Source organism: Sinocyclocheilus grahami, unplaced genomic scaffold (genome assembly GCF_001515645.1).
Source record: "Sinocyclocheilus grahami isolate Dianchi unplaced genomic scaffold, SAMN03320097.WGS_v1.1 scaffold663.1, whole genome shotgun sequence".
NCBI classification, from domain to species: Eukaryota; Metazoa; Chordata; class Actinopteri; order Cypriniformes; family Cyprinidae; genus Sinocyclocheilus; species Sinocyclocheilus grahami.
In genome coordinates, this window is record NW_015505842.1 from 575615 (window position 1) to 585753 (window position 10139).

General features: G+C 35.2%; 1 protein-coding gene across 1 annotated transcript in view; it reads left to right on the forward strand.

Moving 5' to 3' along the window:
* The window catches only part of LOC107558868 (alpha-1,6-mannosylglycoprotein 6-beta-N-acetylglucosaminyltransferase B-like), a gene marked incomplete at its 3' end in the record, with an annotated part of 96334 nt that overhangs the window by 75520 nt on the left and 10675 nt on the right, over positions 1 to 10139 (forward strand). The window contains exon 9 of the mRNA XM_016242558.1: positions 7380 to 7513. Coding sequence (XP_016098044.1) covers positions 7380 to 7513 — 134 coding nt within the window. The remainder of the gene's footprint in view (positions 1 to 7379; positions 7514 to 10139) is intronic.

Below are 10139 nucleotides of genomic sequence, written 5' to 3' on the forward strand. Positions count from 1 at the left end.
ATATCTGCCAGGTTCACCCACAGATGTCTCTCAATACCTACTATAGCTGCCATGCTTAGTAGCACAGAGAGTGAGATCTGTGGTGCGGTGAAACTGAGCTATCTCATCAGGCCTTTATCCAGGTCTTCCAGCAGGTCAGCCTAATATGCCTGGAGCACCGCATTGTGCGCAATGAAGCAACAGCCTGACCTGCTGCTGCGTATGCCCTGCCATCTAAGCGAGATGGCAAGGAGGGAGTTTTAAGAGAGGACTTCTCACCCATAGAAAGATAGCTAGCCAGTCGTCTTTTTTACAGGGGCATCCTCTCATAGTCGTTTCCGCGCATCGCCTTGATGTTGGCATAACTCGTATGCTAGAATCGATGAATGCATAAGAAAGATAATGCTCAAAACTCACCATATGCAGAGCAGGAGGATTGGGAAGGCTCAGCCTCAGCTTCTTCGCCGTCCTTAGACATCTCCTGCTCTTACCGGGCCGAACCCAGCAGAGCACCGGACCCCGGATCAAACGATGTTAAAGAAATAACATCATCCTCCAGCAGCTTACTCTCGTCCACAGCTGACGAGCGCGAGAGGGAAAACCCCTTTTTAAACTCATCAGCCAGATCCAGAATCAGCACATGGTCACTGTCTAGTGGGCTTTGTTTTCAAATGCGCTACTCATGGCATTCGCTGTGACTGTTTGGTACGAATACATGTATTGTTCCACCCCTAATAAATATATATATCGTTCCACCCCTAATATATATATACTGTATATATATATATATATATATATTTATTTATCTAGCAGACACATTTATCCAAAGCGACTTACAAATGAGGACAATGGAAGCAATCAAAATCAACAAAAGAGCAATGATATACAAGTGCTATAATAAGTCACAGTTAGCGTACACGTAGCAAGGGTTTTTTAAATAATATAATAAATAAAAAGAAAACAGATAGAATAGAAAAATGATTTAAAAGCAACAAAAACTCTCTGGTGCATGAATTTAAAAAAAAAAGTTATTTCTTTAGAATATAATCACACCCAATCTTGTTGCTGTTGTTGTTTTAATTATGTATTTTGAGAAAGATCTGCCCAGTGCCCACTACAATTATGAATTTAACTTGGAAACTGTGTACAAATGGAAATGGAAATATGGATTACCAAATCTCAAAGCGATCTTTCCCTTTTCTGAATTTCTGACCACTGCTGTAGGTGGAATCATAGTGAAAGGGCCCCCTGGTGGTGAGTGAGCATTAGGGAGATTAATATTTCTGACTGTTTTACATTAAATTCATTAATTTTAGAGCCCTGCACAGGCCTCAAATTTAGACCCTAGCCCGGCCCGTGTCCGACAGTTTAACAGAATTTCCGACCTGAGCCCATCTTTTTTTTCTCCTTCTCCCAAAACAGCTTATACTACTGTTCCAGCTATTAAAATAGTTCAGTGTTGTATGTAATGCCAAAGTGATTATATTTCATTTTGTTTTTTATTAAGTTAATTTAGAAAAACATTTGGAGCATTTTTTGTTTGTTAAATATACGTTTTTTGTTTTTAAAGTAACGACCAAGCGGCCAGAGGCAGACAGTGAGCCTATGTTTGATCAATTTAGCCTTCTCAAATCATCACGACTTGCCTAAAATAAAATCTATAGATATAAAACAGTTCAAGCATATAACAATGTTTAAATGTTAAACCTAGATAAATCTGCGCTAGCTCCAATATTTTGCGCGGAGAGTGAAAGCTGAAGCATGCTTTGCAGGACATGGAGGCGCCAGTACGATCACTTGCATTTTTTTCAGTGAATACGCTGTCATTTTTGCTCATAAAGGTAAGAGCAATACATCATTCGTAACTGTAAAGGGTCTACTTTTATTTGTGTGCACTCAAAACGTTGTGCTTTTATAAAATAAAGAAAACAAACATGCGCTTTCTGCCGTCTCATCTTGAACAGGCAAAATGAACAGAATGAAAACTCAGCGAATACATGCCTCACAGACATGATAAATATATCTATCCGACCTAAACAGCCATGTGCAATGATCCTGGTTGTGCATGTCAAATAAAATCAATCATAAGAAAGAAATGTAATTTCTTACATTAATATTTATTCATTAATAAATTGATTTATAAAGACAGTTTCTGAATGTTATTTACATATACCAGTTATGTATGATTAAGTAGCATTGTATTTCAATGGAAACATATTTTTACTTTGACATTTTTAGTTGCGTAAGGCAAAAGAAGGATAAGTTGAATTCACAGCATTTCAACATGACTTCTGCTCGTGTATTTAAAGGCTGCTATTGGAGCATTCCATTTTGAATGTTCATTTAGTGAAAATTTGCATTTGTTATTTTTGTATCTATTTTTTAATGATCATTTTAACTTTATTTCAATTAACAAAAATATTTTAATATAGTTTTAATTAACAATAATAACACTGCTTTACAGTTGCCTAGCTGCACAAATTGATGTATGCATATTTATGTATATAAGTGTATATAAGTGCAGGTTTGTGGCTTCACCTGCAGTATTTTACAGTGTTTTCAAATGTAGCTCATCCTATCAGATTTCAGAGCTGGAACTATGTGTTTTATAACTAGAGCTTTTGTAATGGCTCAGTTAGTCTGTAGAACAAGTTGTCTTATAGATGTTATTATTTATCTACTGTTTAGCAAGAAGATATCAGTTCTTCCTCGAAATAAAAAACTGCAGCAATATAAATGTATCACAAGAACAGCAGGGTGTATCTGATCTTAACCTCATGAGGACATTTACTCTCAAACATTTTTTTTTTATTGTTTTGTGTGTGTGTGTGTGTGTGTGTGTGTGTGTGTGTGTGTGTGCGTTTCATGGCTCATGAGACTCAATGGAGTTCTCAGTATCACACTAAGATGTCTCTGCTTAAATTCACAATATATAAATAGAGACCAAACTGTTGTCAATTGCAGAATTCAGATCATTTGGTTATTCAAAAAAAAAAAAATTGTTGTTTTGTTTTGTTTTTTGTGCATTCACTTTTTCTTATTATTGAATTTTTGTTTGTCATTTCTGTCTTCTTATATCTTTTAAATTATGCATAAAAATGGACACAGTAAATAAAGACACTGCATTTTTTATTGTTGAATATCCCATCACTTGGAAAAACAACAATGTTCTAATGGAGATGTCCTAATGGAGTTTCATGTTGACTTTTGGCAAACATCTCCATTTACTCTCCATCTATCCATCTATGTCATCTTTGGACGTTAGTTGAAAATGGAGCATAAATGTGATGTTTTGTGTTGTATTTCTGTGTGCCGCTCACTGTGATAGCTTGTGTGTCTGTCAATTGTCACATTCGCTGAGCTCCAGTGACCTGTGCAAACACAGCTCACACTTGGCTCAGAGTCATTTCTCTTTTTAGAGAGGGAGGCAGTTTAATTCACTCGGTTTATAAAGAAGGCATGGAAACCGTGACAGCTTTAAGTGGGGAAAATTTTTATTTTTTAGCCTCAGGAACACTCCAGTCACTACCAAATATGGACCGGACTATTCATAAAATATTGTAGGATATAACAAAATATCTTAACACACAGGACAAAAATGTACCTGTGGCAACATTGCTGCAAAATAATATTATATTGCTTCTTGCAAGTTTTGTGGAGCTTTTAAGGTGAAATGTCCAGTGAGAAGAATGCTCTAAAAATCCTGGTAGACTACAATGCCGGCTGTTCGGACTCACAGACTGTAAGAACGTTTTTTATATTTAAAGAATTTGCCACTGATGATTCAAACGTGAGTTTTGAGCAGTGTAGAGTAGCGCTTGTTGTTTGTCATTTCTCCGATCACAAATGCAGACATGGTTTTATGTTTACGCGGCACGATGCAATGCAACGCAACGCATAAAAAGACAGTATAAGTCATTATAATCAGTAATTATGTCCCCACTGGATGCTACAAATGCCTCGTTTATAATGGGTTTTAATGTTTTTGTCTCGTCGCTCCGGCCGGACACAGCATCACAGTATGGTGAGGGGCGTAACATTTCCGTCACACGCTTGAGGTATTCGGCCAATCACAACGCACTGGATAGCTGGCCAATCACAGCACACCTCGCTTTTCAGACCGATGAGCTTTGTAAAAATCGAGGCGTTTCAGAAAGGCGGGACATAGAGGAGAAACAATAATGTACAGTATGTGGAAAATAATGTGTTTTTTTAACCTTAAACCGCATAAACACATTTCATTACACAAAATATTGTTCGTTTTAGCAACATCATATGACTCCTTTAAAGAGAGTAAACTTTCATGACTGTTTCTTAGTTCACCCAAAAATGAAAATTCTTTCATCATTTATTCACTCTCAGGTTGATCAAAACCTAAAAAGTCAAAGACTTTGGTGAATCTTTGAATCACAAATTAAGATGTTTTTACAGAAATGTGTCCCTCCATTGAAAGTCCAGGTAGCCAGAACCTAGAAGATAAAAAAAAAAGCCATACAGGTTTCATAATATCAATCCATTTGAATCAACCCATATGAATAAAAGCCTAAATTAAGTCTTTTCATCATAACAAAGTGTATCTCCTCACAAGACTTGGATTAAACCATTCGATTCACATGGATTTATTTAAGACACCTTTTTGGATCTTCTACATTCATGGACCTTCTAAGTTCATCTACATTTATTTTCATTCACATTCACATTTATTCATTCAGCAGATGCTTTTATCCAAGACGACTCACAATTGTCATGCCATTATTTGAGCCCTTTGCTCAGCTTATGTCTCACAGAGTCCTTTGCACGAGTTAAACACCAGTTTGAATGAGTTGCTTTGGACCCAGTAACCTGGTTAATGCAAGACACCACCTCATTTACAGAGCTGACATTTATAGAACTAAAGATTTGCAGACCAGGACTGAAAAAAGCTTTATCTTTGCCTGAGGATTTGCATAAACGAACTGAGCATTGGTTAAGAAAAAAGGTCTTTCCAGTATTGTCTATTAAACCCCGGGTGTTACGGTTAAAGGCGCTCGCATTTTAACATTTCAGAACGAAATAAGATCAAAAACCTTCGGTGTTCGGAAATGAATTTTAACGGAGCCCAACCTGCATGAGATTGTGATGCGGTTATTGCTCTTTTACCATTTTCTGTAGATGAAAGATGTGGGTGGCTGAAACCAGCCCAGAATTCATAATGAAATATCAGAAGCCAGTTTAGCAGCAGGTCTGTGGTGGTTTACACATTCTCTGCTGAAGCATCTGCTCACAAACATCAGCGGCTTTGGATTTGGCACTTCCAGGATCCCTGGAGGAGCATCCCAGAGAAACTCTCCCAACTGACAAATGATCTCCTGCAGAGAGGAGGTGCTCTCCTCACAGGCACCTGCTGTGTGCGCTCTAGATGATGAGTCACACTGATTTTAGCCCCGAAGCCTCATGCTTGGTGTCCCCCAAAATATGTATTTATTTATTTATTTATTTATTTTTTGAGTTTGTAATACGAGATGCCAAAATGAAGAACTGGCCATTATAAAAAAAAATTATAATAATAAAAATAAAACTTTTAAAAGGAGAACTGTATTACGGAAATAATATACTTTAAAGAAAATAATATACTAATTATTATCAGAACATTAGCTGCATCTTATTGAAAATTAAATAAAATATCTATTATAGTTTACATTTAAATTAAATGCAATTATTTGAACAATACTTTGACCCACTTAAGTGGAACTTAAATTCATCTTTATATATAATTTCATAATTATTTCAGTTGTCTTTTAAATATGGTTATAGTGTACTGACAAATTTATTGTCAAGCATGTATGGTACGGTCATTTCTGGTTAAACTTATATGTCATGTATTTAAATATATTTGTAATTATACGTTAGTAATGATGAAGTTGCAATTTAGTACATTTAAAATATATTACCTTTAAATATCCAATAACACGCTACAGTTTCAAATGACTCTACATTTGTCTTAGTATGTTAGTCAACACATCAAAATAATTGTACTTTAAAACACAAAAAAATATTAAAACAATGTTTTAAAGTAAACATTTTAATATTACATTATTACAAAGTGCACTTTTAAAAGTCAGTCATCAAAGTAAACTTTAAATTCACTTAAGCAGCCATTTATTTCATTAATAATATATGATCTACAAGTACAGTTTATATATATATAAATGTGTGTGTGTGTACCTGGTATTTATCACGTTGTGGGGACCAAATGTCCCCACAAGGATAGTAATACTAGTAAATGTTTACCTTGTGGGGACATTTTTGAGGTCCCCATGAGGAAACAAGCTTATAAATCATACAGAATGAGTTTTTTTGAGAAAGTAAGAATGCACAAAGTTTCCTGTGAGGGGTAGGTTTAGGGGTAGGGTTGGTGTAGGGCAATAGCACATACAGTTTGTACAGTATAAAAACCATTACACCTATAGAATGTCCCCATAAAACATGGAAACACAACATGTGTGTGTGTGTGACCCTGGACCACAAAACCTGTCATATATTTTTTGAAACTGGGATTTATATTGAAATTGAGATATGCTTTTTTAGCTATTGCTAAAAATATACCCAAGCGACTTAAGACTGGTTTTGTGGTTAATAAGCAGCAAATTAGGAGTTTATTGAGGCAAAAGTCGTAGTTAATAATTAGTTCATAGTTAAAAGTGTGCTAATGTGTATTGTTCACAAGGGTTTGTTGTGTTCGCAACAACATAACAGTCATGTAGTGTGTGATTGATTCCCTTATTTTTCTTCAACAGTTTATTTAATAAGTCAGCAAATGTGTGATGGCTAGTATTTTAAAAATTATTCAGATTTCAGGAGTCATGTAGCGTAGTCTGATTATGTACTGATAAGCATATCCACTGTATGTTCAGTCATATATCAGTGCATATTTAATCCCATTAATGAGATTGATATCTAGAATGGAAAGAGATTTAATGACTTCAGTTTCACTGTGTTCCTCACACAAAGCTATCATATGGCCTCAGAAGACTTGGAAATTAAAAGCAGCACAGCGATAGTCCATTTGACTTGTGCATTGCAAGTCTAATGATCTACTGCTGTGGTACTTTTCATTTTGGAGCCTGTCAGCCCCTGGTTACCATTCACTTTCATTTTATGAAAAAATATATAGTGTGAATGATCTGCAAAACATCTGCATGGAAAAAACAAAGCCACACAGGTTTGAAAATGAGGCAGTTTTCTTTAATGGGGAAACTAAGATTTTAATGGAAAGCTTTATGCTAATGTGTATAATCACATTTGCCAGACGCACATCGTTTCGTTTGGCGGAATAGCATGTGTGAGCATATTAGCTGGTCTGTGCATCACCACACAACAAAAAATAATCAGAACTCTGGGTAAAGTGTTTTTCTGTGTAGGTGCCACATCCGTGTGATCGACACCTTTGGCACGGAGCCAGCATACAATAATGAGGAGTACGCCACACTGAACGGCTACAGAACCAACTGGGGCTACTGGAACCTCAACTGCAAACAATACATGACCATGTTCCGTAAGTCTGTGACTGCTTATTACTGGCTGGAGCTGAATCATGACACGATTGTCTTGTTAGAGCTGCTTTACAGCAGAATTTGGCTTTGCTCGTATTTGAAATTTTGGTAACACTTTAGATCAAGGAACGCATATTCACTGTTAACTAAGAATTTTGCCTCAAACTTCTAATTTGCTGCTTATTGAGAGTAAGCAAGGTAGTTGTTGCGGTAGTTATGTTGAGGTATTGGATAGGGTTAAGGGATCTACAATATGGTCATGCATTAATATATGCTTTATAAGTAAGGGATAATGTACATCTAGCCAGTTGTTTGCTTCGCGTCGGGGGTTATTCTGCGATATGTAAATAATTAGACACAAAATATTGATTTGAGTTTAAATATTTGAACGCAATGCTTCTGTGAACACAGCAGCTGCGAGCAAGCGGCAAGTTCAAACTAGATGAATATTTAAGGGATATGGTACAATCATACCACTTATTACACAACATTTCACCACATGAATAATTAAGGCGATAAAAGATATTGATTTAAGACAAAACTGTTTTAAAATCTTACCAGTTTGTTAGTTCTCTTATAATCCATTACAGCGTACAAAACAATCGCAGCAAAATGGCAGCAGCTGCGTTTGTATGAAACAAGAGAGAGCGAGTCTGCGATTCCAGGATGACATAATTAAATAATTGTACTGCAAAGCTTCCACCAAGAAAAACGGTTCCTAGCAAGATTATAGTGCCTACTTCAGTTACCCGGATGAGCCTGTGTTATAAGCTTTTACCGGTTGTTATGATAACATACCTCAGAATATTGTGACTGACCAATCAGAGTCAAGTATTCCACAGAGCCATGTAATAAGAGCTAAAGAACAGCCAATAAATAAATAAGTAAATAAAAACTAGCTATCTGCTGTATTATCAATTTACAATGGATTAAACTAAGTCTATACCTTTTTGCACATTTAAAATGGTGTTTTGTTTGGAAATATGTCATATTACGGAAGTTAGACACTGTAAAAAAAATATATTTTTAACAGTAAAAGTCACAAAATGCTATGTAAAAGTAAAAATACTATGGTAAAACTGGTTAATTGGTTAACAATCAGTTTCCTTACTATACTCATGGATTACATTTTATGTAATTAAAGTAAAATACATTTCAGGTAATTGAAATTATATGTAATCTTATAATTTACAGTATAAAACTCTAAATTGCCATTCTCTGTGGCAGCTCACATTTAATTTTTAATTGAAATAAATGTTTCCTCTCAGTTTTTTGTTAGCAGTTATGACGTCATATCTTATGTTGTTAAATTAATGTTTACGGCATTATTTAGTGTCACTATTTTTGTGTTTGTGCCAGATAAATATAGCTGTATTCAGTTTTACAGTGTTAACATTTTGGTAGCACTTTCTATGAAGCCCATTTTTATAACAAATTATACGGGTATTCTTAAGACATTATAATGAATGCATAATGCATTATAAAAAATACAATACAAATACAGGCACCTGTACAAATACAATACAATTGTAACGGAGGGAACACAGGAAGCGTGCGGATCCATCTGCAAGGCTTTATTTGCAAGAGACGTGGTCAAAAACAGGCATAGGTCAGACAATGGCAAACAGGTATATTGATGGCAAGGCAAGAGGGATAATCCAGGTACAAGGCAAAGGTCCAGGCAGGGGCGAACAGTATCCAATTGGGCAAGACTCAAGGGATAATCCAGGTACACAGGCAGTGATCAGAACACGGGGAAACAGACAAGGCAAGATGATGAAAACAAGACACTAGGCTCGGTAAGGCAGCTAACACTAGGGGAGTGGAAAATGCTAGACAATACTCTGCAATCTGAACAGAAACTGAGTGGGTGTTAAATAGAGTGAGTAATGGCTCTCAGGTGAGTGTGTGATTAGTGAAGGCTGTGTGATCAGTGAATTCAGCTGTGTAAGTGCAATGGATGTTGGGAACTGTAGTCCGGAGTGACATGTAACAGCCTGTGTAGTGTGAGAGTCAATGTAATGGTAGAGTGACCTCTACTGGTAATCGGCCGGAAAGCCACGGACCGGATTCGTGACAACAATACAAATACAGATACAGTCTGCAACATAACAAAGTCAGGATAATCCACTTAATTTATAATGGATTATAAATCTCATAGTTTGACATTATTTATTTAAGATCTGTTCAGTATCTTACTATCTTACTGATATTACAATATAGCTAAAATCAAATGTGCCATATTACACATCCATTTTATTTTTTTATTAAAAAAATATTTATAAATTGTTATAAATTAATTATTTATTTATTTATAAGTTAATTATAAGTGGTCTTTGTCTGCTTTAAGTAAAGTAACAAGTTAACACTGGCAAGATATGAGACTTATAATACATTATAACTATGGGAAATATAATCCATTATAAATTAAGTGGATGCATTGTGTTCATTGTGTATTATAAATCATCATAATCTTAAAAGCTATAACCACAAATAAGTAAATATTATAATGCATTACAACTGTTGTTATGATTACTCATGAGATTATAAAACATATTATAAGTTAAAAAAAAAATAATATATATATATATATATATATATATATATATATATATATATACATCCACA